Source organism: Haliotis rubra, unplaced genomic scaffold, assembly GCF_003918875.1.
Source record: "Haliotis rubra isolate DU_JTF1 unplaced genomic scaffold, ASM391887v1 Scf54, whole genome shotgun sequence".
Taxonomy (NCBI): domain Eukaryota; kingdom Metazoa; phylum Mollusca; class Gastropoda; order Lepetellida; family Haliotidae; genus Haliotis; species Haliotis rubra.
Genome location: NW_025767235.1, coordinates 115019 through 137021, shown reverse-complemented (window position 1 = coordinate 137021; position 22003 = coordinate 115019). Strand labels below are relative to the sequence as shown.

General features: G+C 39.2%; 1 protein-coding gene across 1 annotated transcript in view; it reads right to left on the bottom strand.

Moving 5' to 3' along the window:
• Positions 1-17466, bottom strand: part of LOC124253406 (adipokinetic hormone/corazonin-related peptide receptor variant I-like) — a 53682-nt gene extending 36216 nt beyond the window's left edge. Inside the window, exon 1 of the mRNA XM_046687166.1 lies at positions 16535-17466. Coding sequence (XP_046543122.1) covers positions 16535-17161 — 627 coding nt within the window. The 5' untranslated portion in view covers positions 17162-17466. The remainder of the gene's footprint in view (positions 1-16534) is intronic.
• Positions 17467-22003: the final 4537 nt, after the last annotated feature.

The following is a 22003-nucleotide window of genomic DNA, read 5'->3' as shown; positions in this document are numbered from 1 at the left end:
TTCTGTTTACGGAATTGCCCCATCACAGAATCTTTGGATTAAACACACTGCTTGATATGCAGTACTGTCGAAAAAATCAAATGTGAGGGAGAGAGATAAATGATAATGCTATCGAAATATTCAGTCTTGTGTCAGGTTCCTCTACTTGTATCATTTTCTAACACAGTGCTCTTTCGTATGTGTAATTCGGACATGGGTTTCATGGTTACGGTATTCAAGAGGGATCACGCAGTTTCATGTCTTGCTTCTCTAAATAAAGGCTATGTTTACAGTGGCGCTTACAGACATAGCTTCACAATGTCTGTTCACAGTGGGTGTGTGGCTGAATGTCATTTGTAGCGCAGTAAAGCTGGGAAGAGGAACCGGCGTGTGACGAGACGTGATGGAAATAGCCGCAGCTCCCTCCCTTGGTGCCAGAACTCTTCGGCTGAAAATAGCCGCTAAAACTGTGTAATCAATATCTTTCTCTAAGACAAAATTCAAACAAATCCTTTCATATGATCATAAAAGAGACACCTTTGGGCCTCAGTTATTCATAGAGAGATGGACCTGATTGAACACAAAATTACAGTACATTGTCTTGGTAAATCAGTGGTGATAATGTTGAGGGGATGAGGTTGTGAAAAATAAGTGGCGATGAGGTTGAGGTAAATCATTGATGATGAGGTTGATGTAAATCAGTGATGATGAGGTTGAAGAAAATCAGTGATGATGAGGTTGAGGTAAATCAGTGATGATGGGGTTTAGGGGAATGAGGTTGAAGAGGTTGGTTAAATCAGTGATGATGAGGATTTAGGGGATGATGTTGAGTAAATCAGTGATGATGATGAGGTTGAGGTAAATCAAAGATGATGAGGTTGAGGTAAATCAATGATGATGAGGTTGAGGTTAATGATGATGAGGTTGAGGTAAATCAGTGATGATGAGGTTGAGGTAAATCAATGATGATGAGGCAAGGGAATGAGGTTGATGATGAGGTTGATGATAATCAGTGATGATGAGGTTTAGGAATGAGGTTGAGGTAAATCAGTGATGATGAGGATTTAGGGGATGAGGTTGAGGTAAATCAGTGATGATGACGTTAGGGAATGAGGTTGAGGTAAATCAGTGATGATGAGGTTGAGGATTTAATCAATGATGAGGTTGAGGTAAATCAGTGATGATGAGGTTTAGGGGATGATGAGGTTTGAGGTTGAGGTTGAGGTAAATCAATGATGATGAGGTTAGGGAATGAGGTTATGTAAATCAGTGATGATGAGGTTGAGGTAAATCAGTGATGATGAGGTTGATGTAAATCAGTGATGATGACGTTAGGGAATGAGGTTGAGGTAAATCAGTGATGATGCGATTTAGGGAATGAGGTTGAGGTAAATCAGTGATGATGACGTTAGGGAATGAGGTTGAGGTAAATCAGTGATGATGCGATTTAGGGAATGAGGTTGAGGTAAATCAATGATGATGAGGTTTAGGGAATGAGGTTGAGGTAAATCAATGATGATGAGGTTTAGGGAATGAGGTTAATGTAAATCAGTGATGATGAGGTTGAGGTAAGTCAGTGATGATGAGGTTTAGGGAATGAGGTTGAGGTAAATCAATGGTGATGAGGTTTAGGGAATGAGGTTGAGGTAAATCAGTGATGATGAGGTTAGGGGATGAGGTTGAGGTAAATCAATGATGATGAGGTTGAGGTAAATCAGTGATGATGCGATTTAGGGAATGAGGTTGAGGTAAATCAATGATGATGAGGTTTAGGGAATGAGGTTGAGGTAAATCAATGGTGATGAGGTTAGGGAATGAGGATTGAGGTAAATCAGTGAGGTGAGGTGAGGTGAAATTGGGTTTTACGTCATGTTTGAGAATATTTCGCTCATATGACGACGTGCATGCATGTGTATGTGTATGTGCGGCTGCTTGTACTAGCCCAGACTTAAGCTGGTTTTATAGTGCTAGCCCACTGAGATACCATACCGCAGTGAAGCATGAATACCCCACTCAGACACATTATACTGACTCCGAACCGACCAGTCCTTGTTGTACCCATTAATGCCGAGCGCCAGGCAGGGACCAACAAGTACCATATTTTAACGTCTTTTTGGTATGACGCGTTCGGGGATCGAACCCGCGACCTTCCGCTCTCCGTGCGGACGCTCTAACCACTATACCACGGAGGCGGTCAGGTAAATCAGTGATGATGAGGTTGAAGTAAATCAGTGATGATGAGGTTGAGGTAAATCAATGATGAGGTTTAGGGAATGAGGTTGAGGTAAATCATTGATGATGAGGTTGAGGTAAATCAGTGATGATGAGGTTGATGGAATGAGGTTGAGGTAAATCAGTGATGATGAGGTTGAGGTAAATCAGTGATGATGAGGTTGAGGTAAATCAGTGATGATGAGGTTGAGGTAAATCAGTGATGATGAGGTTTAGGTATGATGAAGGTTACGAGGATGATGTAAATCAGTGATGATGAGGTTGATGTAAATCAGTGATGATGAGGTTGAGGTAAATCAGTGATGATGAGGTTGAGGTAAATCAGTGATGAGGTTGAGGTAAATCAGTGATGATGAGGTTGAGGTAAATCAGTGATGATGAGGTTGAGGTAAATCAGTGATGATGAGGTTGAGGTAAATCAGTGATGATGAGGTTGAGGTAAATCAGTGATGATGAGGTTTAGGGAATGAGGTTGATGTAAATCAGTGATGATGGAGTTGAGGTAAATCAGTGATGATGAATGAGGATGATGAGGTATCAGTGATGATGAGGTTGAGGTAAATCAGTGATGATGAGGTTTAGGGAATGAGGTTGATGTAAATCAGTGATGATGGAGTTGAGGTAAATCAGTGATGATGAAGTTGAGGTAAATCAATGATAAGGTTTAGGGAATGAGGTTGATTTAAATCAGTGGTAATGATTTTGAGGTAAATCAGTGGTTTTAGATTGTGTCTGGACAGCTTACAGGTGTACACAAAACACCTTACTTTCCGATCAATGCACAATGAATATTCCATGTCTGCGTCCCGTGTCCATTGTCAATTATTGTCATTTGTTTCATGAAGGAGTTTGTGTATAAACAATACAAAGATGTATTGTACAATATTTGCCTCCCTATACACAATGCTAAATAGACTGGAAGGTCTGAATATACACAGTATTTGACAGAACGAAGATGCAGTGTACAATGATTGTCTCCCTGTACACAATCCCAGATAGAGTGGAATGTCTCCCTATGGACAGTATTGGTCAGCTAGGTCTGTGTGAACGAAGTATATTGTACAATGATTGTCTCCCAATATACAATCTCATATATAGTGTCTCCGTATGGACAGTATTGGTCAGCTAGGTCTGTGTGAACGAAGTATATTGTACAATGATTGTCTCCCAATATACAATCTCATATATAGTGTCTCCGTATGGACAGTATTGGTCAGCTAGGTCTGTGTGAACGAAGTATATTGTACAATGATTGTCTCGCAAAATTTGATAAACACGGGTATAAGCGGTTGGGCGCCTTTATGCACATTTTGTACAACAATGTACAATGGTAGACAGAAAATACGTGTTGTACATTCTTCTCTCCCAATATATAATGGTAAAACCTAAATGGGTGTGAAAAGTTGTACACTTTTCTCTTTTTATGCTCAATATTAGCTAGATAGGTATGAAAAAGGAGTGACGTGCAATATATGCCCCAATGTACAAACAATACATCTTTTTAAATACCGATCTGGCTGTACCATGCTTGTATTTTATACACACCGTGCACAGTACTTTGAATCGGTACTGAACTGTACTTTGGTCATCCATGGTCCGGGAATACCGAGTACATTACTGACGGTGAACAGACATTAAGTAATTGTGTCATATAAGTTTCTAGTCATATAAGACCAATGATTATCAATCGGTTTGATCAGCACTGTAAGCATGAAACAGGATATGTCATCGTAAACAAGGGTGAAATTACAGATCCTTGATGAAGTCAATACCGAGCCATCAGACTACAAATGCTAATAAAACGCACCGCAGTATCAGTTTCAACAGAATTATCTCTATACTCAATATGCCATCAGCTAGCTTCAAATTGAGCTGGATACTGTGTTTAGAAAAGGTGTCAGCTCTCATCTGGATAATGGCAGACCTGTCCTACTAGATAAGTACCAATCTGTCTTTCTGCTGGGCCATTCCAAACCTTTGAGTTGGTTGAATATATCACCAAATAGGTAAATCGCTTGACGATCATGAATTCTGCGTATTTTGTCAAAAGCCTAAGACAGATCTTGAAGCAATATGGTGTCAATGGACAATTGCTATGTGAGCTATCTATTTAGCTCAATGTAAACAAAAAATTCTTATCAGCTGATATGTGTCACCAGCTGCTATGTGTCCAGCTGATATGATATGATAAGTCATGAGAATCTCAATGTTTTTGGGGCCTACAATGTACCATATACACTATGTTAAACATCTAGATGTTAACAAAGGTTAAACAGATAGATGGTACAATGTGACTCCATATACACAATGTTGTGGTACAATGGGTGTTACCAAAGATGTGTGGTACAATGCGTGTCTCCATATACACAATGTTAAACAACTTGATCGGTGTTACCAAAGATGTGTGGTACAATGTGTCTCCATATACACAATGTTAACATCTAGATGGGTGTTAGCAAAGATGTGTGGTACAATGCGTGTCTCCATATACACAGTGTTAAACAACTTGATCGGTGTTACCAAAGATGCGTGGTACAATGTGTGTCTCCATATACACAATGTTAAACATCTAGATGGGTGTTAACAAAGATGCGTGGTACAAAGCGTGTCTCCATATACACAATGTTAAACAACTTGATCGGTGTTACCAAAGATGCGTGGTACAATGCGTGTCTCCATATACACAATGTTAAACATCTAGATGGGTGTTACCAAAGATGCGTGGATGTTGTGGCAAGATGTGTGGTACAATGTCTCCATACACAATGTTAAACAATGTTAAACATCTAGATGTACACAATGTTAAACAACTTGATCGGTATCCACCATGTTAAAGATGCGTGGTATGCGTGTCTTATACAAAGTTAAACAACTTGATCGGTGTGAACAAAGATGCGTGGTAATGCGTGTCTCCATATACACAATGTTAAACAACTTGATCGGTGTGAACAAAGATGTACAATGCGTGTCTCCATATACACAATGGTACAATGCGTGTCTCCATATACACAATGTTAAACATCTTGACCGGTGTGAACAAAGATGCGTGGTACAATGCGTGTCCATATCAATGTTAAACATCTAGATAACAAAGATGTGTGGTACAAATGTTCCAAACAATCTAGATGGGTGTTAACAAAGATGTGTGGTACAATGCGTGTCTCCATATACACAATGTTAAACATCTAGATGGGTGTTAACAAAGATGTGTGGTACAATGCGTGTCTCCATATACACAATGTTAAACATCTAGATGGGTGTCAACAAAGATGCGTTGTACAATGCGTGTCTCCATATGCACAATGTTACACAATGTTAAACAACTTGATCGGTGTGAACAAAGATGTGTGGTACAATGCGTGTCTCCATATACACAATGTTAAACATCTAGATGGGTGTCAACAAAGATGCGTGCTACAAAGCGTGTCTCCATATACACAATGTTAAACATCTAGATGGGTGTGAACAAAGATGCGTTGTACAATGCGTGTCTCCATATACACAATGTTAAACAACTTGATCGGTGTTAACAAAGATGCGTGGTACAATGCGTGTCTCCATATACACAATGTTAAACATCTTGATCGGTGTTACCAAAGATGCGTGGTACAATGCGTGTCTCCATATGCACAATGTTAAACATCTAGATGGGTGATTAACAAATATGTGGTACAAAGGGGGTTTCCATATACACAATGTTAAACATCTAGATGGGTGTTAACAAAGATGTGTTGTACAATGCGTGTCTCCATATACACAATGTTAAACATCTAGATGGGTGTTAACAAAGATGCGTGGTACAATGCGTGTCTCCATATACACAATGTTAAACATCTAGATGGGTGTGAACAAAGATGCGTGGTACAATGCGTGTCTCCATATACACAATGTTAAACATCTAGATGGGTGTTAACAAAGATGTGTGGTACAATGTCCAACACAATGTTAAACATCTAGATGGGTGTGAACAAAGATGTGTGGTACAATGCGTGTCTCCATATACACAATGTTAAACATCTAGATGGGTGTTACCAAAGATGCGTTGTACAATGCGTGTCTCCATATACACAATGTTAAACAACTTGATCGCTGTGAACAAAGATGTGTGGCACACTGCGTGTCTCCATATGCACAAATACTATGGTGACATGATTGTGTAAGATTGTCAATATGATAAACTAATTTGTGACTTCAGTATTGTCTTGTATTGAACAATATGTGGGCGAGTTAGCATGCTAAAAGTAACATTTTTCAAACGTGCCCGATAGTTATACCTTTCCGTTCATTTAAACTGTTTACATTATTATGACTTTTTGTTTACGAAAATGTGTACCATGCTATTAGGATTGAACAGTTCAATTCGCTCAGCTTTTATAATTGAAGTTAAGACATTAGACATTCAGGTACATTAAACATCGCATGACAAAGGCTTGAAGATGGCTTCGGTAACGCAGACACTATACACAAAGGTGATATTTCGGGATAGTTTCCTGTTTCAGACACCCTCTTATATTTCACGAGAGCAAAACAACACTCATAAGTATGGATATTCTCATCGGAAACGGAGCGCAGTGTCTGACGCCCGTAAATATGTTAAGGAATAAGTTGTGTTTCGTGGGTTGTACATTATTAACACAAGGAATTACATTCCGCTGGCGAACCCACAATGCGTAAACAACAACCTTCCATTCCGAGCTAAAGTCACTTCCGAAACGAAATTACCCAGTTGTAACGTTATATGATATAGGCATGGTATGAAGAATAACACTTCAAGCACACAGCCGACAACATGTTGCTCTACACTTGCAGTGTGAATGGTAGACTCTCCCCTTATCTCGTGTACATTATTACACGTCAACACATGTCATAAGTGACTATATATAACTGACATAGTCTCTTTGTGTGTCTATTTTTGTAAGGTGTAACGTTCGCACTTGCAAGGTGGATGTGTTATTGGTGTGTTGGGCTGAGGTCTTCAGGCACAAAAACTTACCTTTCCTTTGAATAACACGTATGCCTTGACTCTGTGAATGTGTAAGTGAGGAAAACACTGATGGTGTGATAAGTTTAGTAATACACAGATATGTCTATTGAAATTTTACATTTCTACATTATGCAGTGCTTGGAAGGATTGGAAAGACACGAAGATAATTGAAATATTGTGATAATTGAAAGTGAAATGAACATCTCACAAAAAGTTCACAGTGACATAAAAATGTTTATATGGTTCCTTGTCTGAATAAACAGTTAAAGCACAGTATTATGTGCACTAAATAGATATGCTATGTTTAAATCTACCTGTGTTCCTGGCTGTAAGATTGCATGTCATGCTAGATCATAATCATTTTCGACAGCCAGGAACAAGTTAGGTACCATAATTGAACATGGTATCAGTGTCCACCATTTATACTCTGAGTCTGATGTGTTTTGACACTTAGAATGCATGTGGCGTCTAGGATCTGGCGGAAAGCTACAAAAACAATTCGCAGGTCAAAAGAAATTTACGTATTCCGATTGAGAGAATCAAAAGCTTGACAATGACATAAAACGAGGTCATATCAAGATGCCATTTATTAAAAGTTACCATTAACGCCGACATCTCAAATAGAGGAAAATCAACGAATGTGAGAGCACAACATGCAGATGTTTTCTTTCGGCACTAAATCCAGTGATGTGTAAATCTGAATGTCTTGTTGAAGTACAACAACCATGGTAACACTCTGCATAGCCTATAAAACGTGACGATTCGCGGGCGATTGTAAGAACAGAATTTGGAAGAGTTAACAAGTAATTTGGAAGATGAAACTAATCGTCGGATTTCAGTCAAATGTTTATATCTGGAAAATGGTTTGATAGTATGAATCAGACATAAGTCACGTAAGAGAGGATATGTGAATCTTAAACCTGAATATTTTAACTAATTTGTACATTAGAATTCGAACAAATATATTCCCTGCAAACTTATACCGATAGCTATCAATGTTGCCATTCTTTAGACTTCTTGTTGCTTGGTTCCTTGGTGATATTTAAAAAAACATCATTGCTAGTATAGACTAGACAATATATCTTCTGAAATGTATCATAATGTATTTAAGTATCCAGTTCATTTGAAATATCTGAACCCCGAACGGGATTCAAAATGTTGTGAGCTTTTGATTGTAATGTGAAAAGAATATTGCCATGATATAGAGAACACCACGTTTATAATTTCTCAGTTGTTCATTTCAATGTCATTTCAGACACATACGCTCACAGACATAGACACTCAGACAGATAGACACAGATTCTGAATCTGATTTGAGACAAACAGAAGGATATTTTCATAAAAGGAAAGTAGTCAGGTGCATTTAAAAGCTTCTCACTTTCAGTTAAAGACGACACATATTTAGACAACTCTTAGTAACTGACGAGCCGAAGCTTATGTTCTCAGAAGCTGTAGTTACCCAGTTGTAACAGAATATTTGACAGACTTGCAATGACGTAAAGTATTCAACAGGTAATCAAACTGTTTTGAAACACAATATAACTTGACTTCCACACTACGGGGGCCGTGCATACTAATGTTATGAAGCAACTATTATACATTGTACCTGTATATTTAGTAAGGGGCGGTGGTGTGCTATGTTAAGACTTTGTTTACGTTGATACGCAGACACTTTGCGGATTATTGACATTGACATAACTGTGAACTATGAACCAAGTAGCGTAGATTTTCAAAACAGCTGAAGGTAAGTCTGTATATAGCGTTTGTGCTGGTAAGTTATTTACTATATTTAGCGTCGCGCGCACAACTAAGGTATTTCGGCGACGGCGTAGTACACTTATTAAGAAATGAGGGGGAACAAAAAATAGAAATTTTGAAAGAGTGGTGTTACTAGTATCAAAAAAAAAGGAAAAAGAAACGGAGTATTAAGGGAAATTTAAATGAAAGGCCGAATTAAAAATGTAAGGAAAATTATGAAATAAGTAAAGACTAATAGAACAGCGTTTGTGCAAGTGGGCGAACCAGATTCAAATTCAAATACAAATTGATAACCTTGTATCGTAAACCACAAGCAATTCTTTGGAAGTGAGCAGTGTGTGTAGCATTCTTTTAAATCATGGAAGCTCTCAGTCAATTGAATGCATAATTGTAACCAAAAGTTTAGCTTCACTCAAATTAAACTAATCACCCAGGTTATATTCGAGTCATACGAAATTTCATTTCACCAAATTTATTTATGAAGATTGTCAGCTTCAGTTATGGTGACCTTGTGCTTTCGCATAAGACAGTGGACGATTGTCCATGCAGTGGTGTGTGCCACGTTGATTGAATGCTCTTCCAGAAATACTGATTAAATGTGGCTATGAGCTTTTCTTAGCGTATTTCATTAGTAGTGGTCTTGATTTGTCAGCACCACAGTTATACGCAGTGGACTTGTGCAGTTACAAACTGATAAAATCATTAATTGAGAGAGTCAGCGATACACCTATAGCATGCTCATTGCACACAACGGTCCCCACCCACACGCACACACGCACACCAGCACGCACATGGTATTCAGTATTCACTTCATATAATACTAAGCGGTATGACTCTACGCAGATGAACTACAAACAGGCTATTATCTACTTATCTAGTAAAATCTGTTTCGTTTCTCCTGCTATTTCCCATTAATCTGTCAATAAACTGACAATCAAATCTGTCGGAGACAACCCAAATAACATCGAGTATCCAAAAATTTATTTATTGTGATATTTACTATAATTTGCAGTTCTTTGAATTTATTTTCAGAGGAACAGGCATATACACGACAACTTTATTTTTTTATATTTATTTCCATTTTTACGTTACAATTTCCATGACAGCAGCTTAATGTTCTCCAGTTGAAAGTATTTTAAGTGTACAGTGAATAGTGTTAATGTAAATACATAATGTGTACATTATCTCTTACATATAGTACACATATATACAAAATACATGTAGTTACAGTCAGTCAGTTATAGTATTTCGAAAAAGTAAAACGACAACTTAATAGTGTGTACCATGGTGTAATAATTGGATTGTCAATATCAGCTTCATAATGCATAACAGGATTTTCTGTCTTTATTAATATGGAGGCATATACACAACATGAAAGACAACTCTAATCAGTCAAAACAAATTAAAGTGTATTGTCTATACAAAACATACATAGCTATGTCCTCCTTGTAATTAATACCATCTATTTCATTTCTTGCCGGAATTTCCTTCTCTACCTTTGTTTCTGTATCAAAATTTGGCATAAATATGTTGCTCATGTCAGTGACATGTATGCTTCAGTATAATCTGCCTATGTTCCTGCCTTCGTGAAACACTTTAACCATTCACCTACCAACTCTAACTTAGTAACGTTTCAAGATGCAACCATCATCTTATAGACAACAAATCAAAATGATGTATTGCATCATCATATCAATGCGGATGTATTATCACGTCAATGCGGACGCCATGGTGTAAATGTATTGAATCATGTCATATGCGGACAATGTAAATGGATTGCATGGTGCTCATCAATGTGGTGTAAATGTATGAATCATGCATCAATGCGGACATCATGGTGTAAATCATATGTCATATCAATGCGGACATCATGGTGAAAATGTATTGCATCATGTCATGTCAATGCGGACACCGTGGTGTAAAAATGTATTGCATCATGTCATGTCAATGCGGACACCATGGTGTAAATGTATTGCATCATGTCATATCCGTGGTGTAAATGTATTGCATCATGTCATATCAATGCGGACGCCATGGTGTAAATGTATTGCATCATGTCATATCAATGCGGACACCGTGGTGTAAATGTATTGCATCATCATGTCATATCAATGCGGTCATGGTGTAAATGTATTGAATCATGTCATATCAATGCGGACATCATGGTGGACGCCATGGTGTAAATGTATTGCATCATGTCATATCAATGCGGACACCGTGGTGTAAATGTATTGCATCATGTCATGTCAATGCGGACACCGTGGTGTAAATGTATTGCATCATGTCATGTCAATGCGGACGCCATGGTGTAAATGTATTGCATCATGTCATATCAATGCGGACACCGTGGTGTAAATGTATTGCATCATGTCATGTCAATGCGGACACCGTGGTGTAAATGTATTGCATCATGTCATATCAATGCGGACACCGTGGTGTAAATGTATTGCATCATATCTATCAATGCGGACGCCATGGTGTAAATGTATTGCATCATGTCATATCAATGCGGACATCATGGTGTAAATGTATTGCATCATGTCATATCAATGCGGACACCGTGGTGTAAATGTATTGAATCATGTCATATCAATGCGGACGCCATGGTGTAAATGTATTGCATCATGTCTATTGCAGACATCATGGTATTAATTTATTGTCATGCATTCCCATACAGACGCCATGATGTATTTAGCGTGATTATATTAAACAGACAAACATGTTTAGAACTGATAATAAAATGGCCTATATAGCCCATTACTCGCCTATCATATCCTCTCGTTCTCCCATGAGGCATTGCTACGTATGGCTGGTTTGATTATAATACACACAATTGTGAGGTATTAATATTTCGCATGACTTGTTTATCAATGCAGTCAATGTATAATTTACTGATATATTTAAATGTTTATCCACTGTGCGCTGTATCAATACATCTAGTATGATGAACAGCAGGATGCCCTTCAGTTGGAACCTGATCCTGTTCACAGGTGTGGGTATCGATTGTATCTCGGTTTCCAGGACATTGTGGCAACTGTGGCTTACGAATTGTTCATGTTTTTCCTCACACTCAGTAAATGCTGATGTACTCTTGATAATTCTTTTAACAGAAAAAATGGTTCAGAACAACCCTGATTGTTGTATCGACTTGCCATTCTATTTAAAAATGTCGTAAGTGATTTTGTCACTTAGATACAGTTGATTCACACGTCAGCGACTATTTGAAAACCCCCAACTACCTCTTTCCGAAATCGCGCGTTGACATTTAACGGTTCGATCATCATTTCCGTGTACGGGTTTATTACAACTCTCACCAGAACAAGACCTTTGGAAGCGGGATGTGACATACAAGAGATGTCTTAAGATGTTTCAAGTTAATGGAGATAATTAAGACCCCATGCCAGTTTCTGCCCAGGGTAATCATCCAACATTGTGATAGCAGAGATTTAAAACAGTTTAAAATGGACGCAGTACAAGATCCGCATAACAAGACGTCAAATCAGTCATTTCGACAGAGCTAATAGAAGCTTCATCTCGCGAATGGTGCGTGTGCTGGTATAATGAACAAACGATCATTAAGAGTATTTAAATAATCGACTACAGCAACATAACGATCGTGACCCTGAGAGCTTAATAGGCATCAGAGGCAGTAGGTAGCCTAGCGGTTAAAGTGTTGTCTTGACAGGCCGAACCTATAGGTTCGAAACTCTGCAATGGCGGTCTCCAACACAGGGCTACTACTATAATAGAGCGACGTACTATGAAATAAAATAGAAACAAGTCCGTCTCAGGAAAAAGGTCATATGAATAAATAATAGCTGAACATGGAAGTGATAAACAGTCTAATGTCACGCTACCCGAGACATAAACAGCACCGATCTGAATTAATATATGATGGTTGTGAATGGTCATTCAGGTAAAAATATTAAATTTGAGTATGTCGCATTGAGAATATATGTTTTTGTATAGCATTAATCTAGCGTTCCCCAAATGGGTTTCAGGAAACTGTGTGTTTGGGGAGCAGTTGGCATATCAAATTTCGAAGGTCTTCCTATTTGCTGGTAATTACATTTCCTATTAATCGTTTTCTTCATTAACTAATCTAAACTGCGTGATACAAATACAAATGTTTGTTTTCAAAGCTTTTGTGGTAGACATGTAGAGGACATTCTGACGCATTAGTGACGTAAATTCCTGTGGATTTCCCTATTTTGATTTCTACCATTATAAAATTATGCTATGTGTTTTCACAGGTGTAGAATTGACTTTTGCATCTGATTGTGACATGTTCCAGGTGGGCAGGATACCCTCACCTTGTATCATCGATATGTGATTGTGAATCATAAACACACATTCATGGTACAGTCCGAATCCTGCAGTGTGGATATCTTGTGGCATTGGGACTCGGCTCTGTCGCTTATTATTGGATGTCACAGACAAACACCTATGACAACACAATGAGCGTCCCCTACAAGTGAGTGAGTGAGTGAGTTTAGTTTTACGCCGCACTCAGCAATATTCCAGCTATATGGCTGCGGTCTGTAAATAATCGCGTCTGGACCAGACAATCCAGTGATCAACAGCATGAGCATCGATTTGCGCAATTGGAAACCGATGACACGTGTCAACCAAGTCAGCGAGTCTGACCACCCGATCCCGTTAGTCACCTCTTACGACAAGCATGGGCTACTGAAGGTTCATTCTACCCCGGACCTTCACGGATCGCCTACAAGTCTCCGTCATAACACATGTGTGGACATAAAGTACACGTGTAATTGTGGACACGAGAACCTAACTGAATATGTGAAACAGGCAATGTATCGTATTGCGTACAGCACGCAATATCTAGCTGTTCATTTTGTAATTGTTTCAAGCCCATACTACACTCGGTATAATCATCTTGTGAAACTGCTTCCTCTGTTTCAAGGTGTCTACAACGGTACACATGCCAATAGACCAATACATTCTCATGGTCTCCTGTTTGTTCACAGCCTTCCTGATTGCACTGTGGTCGGCGTTAGCATGGCAGCGTGCCAGACTATCACCGCGATCTTGTTCCCGCAGAGCGTGCGTGACTCCGTGCCTTTCGCGCACCACCTGACGATACCTTGACCTTCGTTGTAAAATATTCATCAGATGTTTCATCGGTCTGCAACATTACACTGGTGCACGCCTGTATTTGTTTAACGTACAGTGGTGCTCCTTGCATTCTGACGCATGAGGAACAATACGGTTTTCGATGCATCTAAACGTATGACAAGCATCGAGGTAGGACTGTGATGACGTACCCAAAAGAGTTTCAGGTACACTAGAGCGTTGGAAGGGTAACCGTCGCTTCAGGTACGCTCGAGTTTAAAGTATGTGAGGTGAGGTGAGGTGAGGTGAGGTGAGGTGAAAGTGGGTTTAACGTCGTGCTTGAGAATATTTCGCTCCAGACCGAAGCTGGTTTTATAGTGCTAGCCCACTGAGATACCATGCCGCAGTGAAGCATGAATACCCCACTCAGACACATTATACTGACTCCGAGCCCACCAGTCCTAGTTGAACCCATTAATGCCGAGCGCCAGGCAGGGACCAACAAGTACCATATTTTAACGTCTTTTGGTATGACGCGTTCGGGGATCGACCCCGCAACCTTCCGCTCTCCGGGTGGACGCTCTAACCACTACACCACGGAGGCGGTCTTAAAGTATGTGCCCCAAGGACTCACATACACTAGATTGTCAGATATATGCCCAGATTTTCAGGGACGCTAGAGCATCAGATAGGTGCCCGACGATTCAGGGTGGCAAGAATGTCAGATATGTGCCCTGATTGGACGCTGGAGATTAAAGTGTATCCAACCACTAACATGCGAATAAACGTCAGATATGTCAAGTCATATTATCGATCATTGAATATCCTGACACCAGACTCATTTGCCAGGGTATCCAGGGAACACTTATGTGAAACACTTTTTTTCATTTTGGAAGAAACGCCAGACACTATCTGGAGGAGGTTATAGTGAATGACTGACCAGGTAATACAATTATACAAATGGACCCTGCAGTCCGTACACTGACAATAGCTTTGTAGCTCGGCTGATTTAAATAACTCTCTATCTCTCTTCATATGGATATGACTTCTGTCGAACGTCTTGGACATTTTGTAATACGAATATTATTCCTTTTCATCGTGTTTAGCGAAGCCTTATATCAAGTTAAAATACCCATGAGTATAGTTTGATAAAACCCGTTGTTCTTTGAACTATCTAACAAATTGAAAACACTCAATATCGCGTGTTCAGTAATATATTAACGAAACATGGTTCAGCTGTAGAAACGTCTGACAAGATGGTCTTTGAAGTTGTTTTATTTCATTATATCTCATTTATAGAAAACAGTAATGAATGCTTCTGAATACCGGGAACCATTTTTTGTGTCATCACCACGTTTCAGTTTCATTAGCCCAGTGATTTGAGGTCTGACCGTATGGCCGTGCAAGTGTACGCTACATGAATGTTTGATAATAATATAATGACTGATCTATCATTGAATCGAATAATGGGCGTTTGTGGCAGTTATTTACTTTCGATTACTTTGTTCAAAGGGGTCTAGGCTTGGCTAAATTGGCAGTACTAACAAATTTGTTTTAAGTCCATCAACTGACAGTTCTTCGCATGTTGCTTCACAAATTAGGTTTAGTAGTAGTTTGGTGGTTCATAATAACCCTTAGTGCACAGATAATTAACAAGTTCCACATAATGAATTTATTATGTTCTCAAGACGCAAAATGTGCACCGGACCGAAGGGCATAATTTGCCAGGAATGTCTTCAGAGCAGGAATCAATATAGATCTACTACATTCTCCTGTTAATGGCATGTCTATTTCAATAAACTTTACCCACGGACATACTCAGTTAAATCAAAAGGAAATATGACCGCCAGCCCATCCCCTACCCCGACACTAAGGTGAATGAACAACCATCTGCAACCCAGACATACTGAAATTTACAAAACACTTTGCAGATTGAACATACCTGAACATAGCCGCATATAGATCCAGGGAATTTGAGCAAAATATACAACCAATATTCACTCCGGATACTTTGGTAAATATACATGATAATATCATAGAAACACGTATATTAAGTGAATTAGACAAAATATAGTCCCTGTGGGTAAATACACAACATGTATCGCCAGAGCATACTTGGGTAAATACACAAAATATTGCCCCAGAGCATACTTGGGTAAATACACAACATATAGCCAGTGCATACTGGGTAAATAGATAACATATCTCCTGTGATATACTTGGGTAAATACACAACATATAGCCGGAGCATAACTGGGTAAATACACAACATATAGCATAGCACGTGCACCAGAGCACATTTTGGTAAATACACAACATATAGCCAGTGCATACTTAGGTAAATACACAACATATTGCTCCGGAGGTAAATAAATAACATATCTCCCTGTGATATACTTGGGTAATTTAGCAAAAAGTTGCCCCTACACATACTTAGCTAAAGGAAATAAAGTCACACGGACATATTTAAGAAGACACACAACATCAAACATTCTATGCTCATACCTGCGGCATACTTGCAATTACACTGAGCGTCCAGGCCACACCCAACATGATTTTACCCCGGCGGTCAGCGTCGTGGATGCTCATGGGATGCACGATGGAGAAGTACCTGTCTAGGCTGATGGTGACGAGGATGAAGGAGGACAGGTAGAATCCAAAAGCCCTAAAGAACATCATGAATCTACAGGCCCGATCTCCAGCCTTCCAAGCCACAGTGATGTGCCACAACGTTTCAAGAGGCAGCATGATAAAGGCGACGATCAGATCGGCTATAGACAGATGCATGATGAAGGTGTTAACACGCGATTTAAAACCCCGACTTCGGAACAATGTCACAAAGACGATGAGATTGCCGGATGCAGCTACTATGAACAAGCATATGTAAGCTATGACCGACACCATATTGTCATCATTAAATGTCATCTCCCGCGGTAAGGGTGTGGAAAGTTCGGACCCATTACAAACAGGCAAACTGACAACTTTAGGCAAAGCCTGGGTGGGGTAGGATAGCACTGTCGGGGGGTCAGTCGTGGTTGGGCGAAGCTGGAACATGGCCGAACAGTTGCTGTTATCCACGGCACTGAAGGAGAAGAAATGGGTTTGGTGTGTACCCATTCCGAACTGTAGCATTACCTCCGTCTTGTTTACATCCTCACTTCCCTCCGCTGCTGACGTTACCTCCGCTTCTCGCTACGCTGGCGATGTGGTTTCACGGCCTTCTCGCAGCTGTGAAGTACTCCAATACTATTTTTGATTCCGTTCAACCGCTTCGATTGATGGGTGACAACTGGTCGCAGTGTCGTTAACGACTTCTGCCACCATACACCAGAGACGTAGCTCCTCCAGAGCGCCAACAGATGAATATGCTAGCAAATTTTTCTCGTTATTACACAGAAATGAAAAGTCTTGCTTGCTCTGCAGTGGTTCCGCTAACAGTATCTCAAGAGGAAAACCTGGTCGTAGTCGATTAATCCGCCTCGTAAACACGCCCGCCTTGACTGGATCTGGCCAAACAGTAACTGTTCTTTGATCGAACTCATTTTCAGTGTATGTTAAGGTGTACCACTCAATATAACCTACTCGAGGCACGACCCTAGCGCTGACTTTTCCTATTACTGATGATATGAATAAACACTTGTGATCATTATTAATACTGATAATGTTTGTTTAAGAGCAGATTCAACATAAACTCTTATTTTGTCGTCTTCGATCTATCGTTGAGATTTACACTTTCCATGAAAAAGATACGATTTGGCTGCACATATTCTCATATCAATCTTTTTAAGTTTAAGTATGTTTGCGAACACGTGTTACAGTTTCGAGGCCATTATTAAATCTTATTTCAGTCACAATAATACATTCAAGAGCCCTCATCAGAAATTCCATTTCCTACTTTAAAACGGCTATTGCCCATAAGGAAACACTGACCACATGCCATTGCAGGAGTAATTTCAGTATCATAATACTAATGGTTTCGTTAATCTTTCAACAGGGGCCTCGGGTGGGGAAAGATACGCTCAACTTTTATCAGTACATGATAGTGATTCACGAGCACATGCTTTATGATATAGACGGATTCAGACAGTTGCGATTATTAGACATTTCTTGTGATTATGAAAAGGGCTTTTTGGCCTAGATTGGTTGTATTGTTGGAATTCTTAGAATCAATCGCAGTTAATGTCTTGCTATTCAGTATAGAAATGAATATTCCGTTAAGCACATTACCTACTGTTATTACCGGACCACACTACATCACTCTCATTTCATGAAGCTATAAATTGATGTTCTACACACCTGCTAAGCACCTAATGAACCAACACTGCTTGCCTATAGCATCTTGCTGTAATCTAGCTTGGTATCGACTGTATCAAATGTCGTAGAATTTAGAGGCTAATGTTGCAACTGCCCAGATAATGTTATCACATTTTCACATTGTACAATGGATCTGGATTTTCCCTATTGTCCTCTAAATTAAAATCTATCCGACTAATGCGTCATGAAAAAATGTAGATATATCGAATGGTGTGACAGCTGACAAGATAAAGACTGGTGCCATGTAGCAAGACTGGAATCGGGAACACATTATCCATATGAAATGTATTCATGTATTTTCATAGACAATGGCGTCACACAGGAGTGTAGAACATCTATCCTATACGTTTTAATACCATAGGCGGATCAGAATTTACAAGGGGGATGGTAGGGTTTGAATCTCCCGAATCCCCCTTGGAGCCGCTACTGAATTCGTGTTTTAATTATGTGGCAGTGTTATTAATTGTGTAAAAATGTTCCAACTGTAACGCATTGTGCATATGAATAGTCAGTAGTGTGCTCTGTATTTAGATTTTTGTGCTTTAGAAAGTTCTGGAATGTACTGCAACCGTTTAGGCCTTTTCCAGTGTGTTCTGGCGCAAAGAGCATTAAAGGAAGGTCTAGGGTCTTTTTCGTACGCACATAAGGGGAGCTAACCCTTGCCTCGCATCTTATCTCGTATTACATATCAAGTTATAGGAAGACCAGCTGTTGTGTGGAGATCATTCTTAGCTTGGATACTGAGACTAGGTCTATTTTGGAAACTTGACCATTGATGCAGTGAGGTGAAGATTACCGTCATTATTGCTATAATCACTGCTATTCTATTATACTGCCTTCAAATTTCTACTGCCACTGTATTCTGTACTGTCACTGTACTGCCTTTGAAGCGATATAATTAATTTGTAAACTTAGTCAATTTTAGAATAATTTTTAATATGTCCTACTACTTAGTTGTTTGATGGTTTGACACCAAGTTTTTATATGGACTGATTTCCGGTTAACTTCGACTTGGGATCAACCCCTAACAATACCTTTGAGTTGCTGTGTGTGTGTGTGTGTGTGTGTGTGTGTTTGTCTGTTTGTGTTTGTGTGTGTGTGTGCTAGCGTGCGTGAGTGTGTGCGTGCGTGCATGAAGGGGATGTTTGATGTTTTACCCAAACAAGTTGTTCACTGAACATTCTGGACAAATATTAAAAATGGTATGTTGCTGGTAATGGAACACTCTGGGCCTCCTCGTCCAGTTCTGAGACGAATACAAAGCTGTGTAGCACTGATTGCATCATCTTTGAAGGACATCGATCCAGTATACACATACAAGCAGAGCGTTTACACATGGTAAACAGATGGTTTAACAAGGAGAGTCCTGCGCCTTTTGATATGTCACAACATGGAGTAGTTTGGCTTACACAGATCCATATCTTGTAAACTGATAGACACATAAACTGGACTCAGTTGTTCAATACTGAAACAACACCATATGGAAGGACTGATAAACTCTTCTGATATATTCTGAAAGTAGCATTGAACACAAAGGACACCTTGATCTTCACAACAACCCTTAGTTTGTCCCATGCGGTACATAATCTTTAATATCTGAGTATTGTGTCTGATCTGACAGTGTCCACCTGCCAACCCTAATGCATTTCGGATATGTCATGCATTTAAGATATACTAGTATAGTATTTTATCTTTTTCCAGTGTTTGTTGCAATGCTTCGGGGTCTGATTTTCTAACATTGCTCTGTATTCCAATGAACAATATGTCAATTATACTTATATTAGTGAACGTAAATACGAAATTCAACTTCTCACTTTCCTATTTCCGCTTTTTTATACTGAATGTGATGAACATGGTTAGGGATAGCAGGTGCATTGTTCCGCTAATAGAGTGGTTATTTCAGGATTTTGACGTATTGATATATACCTCCATTAAAGAGAGTCCACGTTCTTCTCTCGCAAAGACACACACACACACACACATATATATACTCATGCCAATAATGGTTGTCACCCCCTTTAATTTTTTTAATTGGAGAGGGGGTGTGGGGTGGGGAGGGGGGTGACAATTATTATTGGCATGAGTATATTATTACAGGATACGTTGACTGGAACCTTCGATCATAGTTTTACGGCAATAGCAACACTTCATCGTCACCTGCTAAATATGACATTCAATTCAGCCAAGGTTTATATGAAGTTTTTTGTTCAAGTATATAAGACAGGTAACGCAGGTGTTGGTTTTAGAAGTGTGCAGTATACATGTATATATATTCACTAGGATAAGGCGTTTGTTTTATTAAGACACAGATCCAGTGTATCTGTACTGGAAGTAATAAATTAGACTTTTGTCATTCTGCCAAAGTGATACACAATGTTTTAAGGATTCAATGATAATGAAAACTGGCATTTAGTACATGTGCTTCATATTGTTGAGCGTTTTTATGAAATATTTTTTTCAGTAAAACATGAAGAAATAAAGTCCTCACGGTTTCTTTTAGTGTGTGTTTGTTTAATTGCGTGTGATGTATTGATTAAAAAAAGTGTAGCATTGTCTATAGCGCTCGTACCTTGCACATTATTCGCTGAAACTGAAAATTGTCTCCTGTAGCAAACGTGTAACCATGTTGGCTTGCAGAATCTCTTAAGCATATCCTGTATGTTGACAGTTGTACCAGGCAATTTCGTTGTGTGAGATTAACATCTTAAGCAAAATCAATACCATGTCTTGTCGGTATACCACCAGAGGGACGCAGTGACACTTCGGTTAGATCCGACGCAACATTTAAGCCACATTACACATTTCGGAGTCACTTCTTCGGGTCTACACACACGCCGATTCTCTGTATTTGGACACTGCAGTATTCATATATCTAATACTTGGAAGCTCTTATCTGTAAAATAGAGAATATACATTGTCCGTATTATGACCATCAAAGTGCCTTTACCACGACAGACAAAATCTTCATATCTCGTATTCTAGATCAGACGTTTTGACGTTACTTTATTATCAATTGATTTTGTATTGTGCTTGATCTGTACTGGAGTAGCCCCATGATAAGTCAGGAATAGTCAATTAGATTCTTCAGCTCGGCCACAGAAAATGGGACCACTCAGTTCAGAGAAAGTCACAGAATGATAAGAGCAGGAGAGTGCAGGCGGACTGTGAAAGGCTTCCTTTGAAGCGATAATTATAAGCTCTTGTAGAACAGACCATTGACACTTTACGTTACATCCGAGCCTACACTCTAGGCGATGTGTTGTGTTCGCAGTGATAAATGTTACCACACAAATGTGCCTTTAGCTTGAACTTGAGGGGATAAATGCTTAAATGTATTCACATATCTGCCATAAAACCTTGTGAACCTTGTGCACAAGCATGGTGCAACTCACATAATGAATGATATGCGATATGAAGGAACCGGTTGTTCATTAGTAATTGTCATCAACTGTGTAGTTACAGGATATATGCATGCATACAATAAACAGTATTACTTACATACATACATACATACATACATACATACATACATACATACATACATACATACATACATACATACATACATACATACATACATACATACATACAATAAACAGTATTACATACATACATACATACATACATACATACATACATACATACATACATACATACATA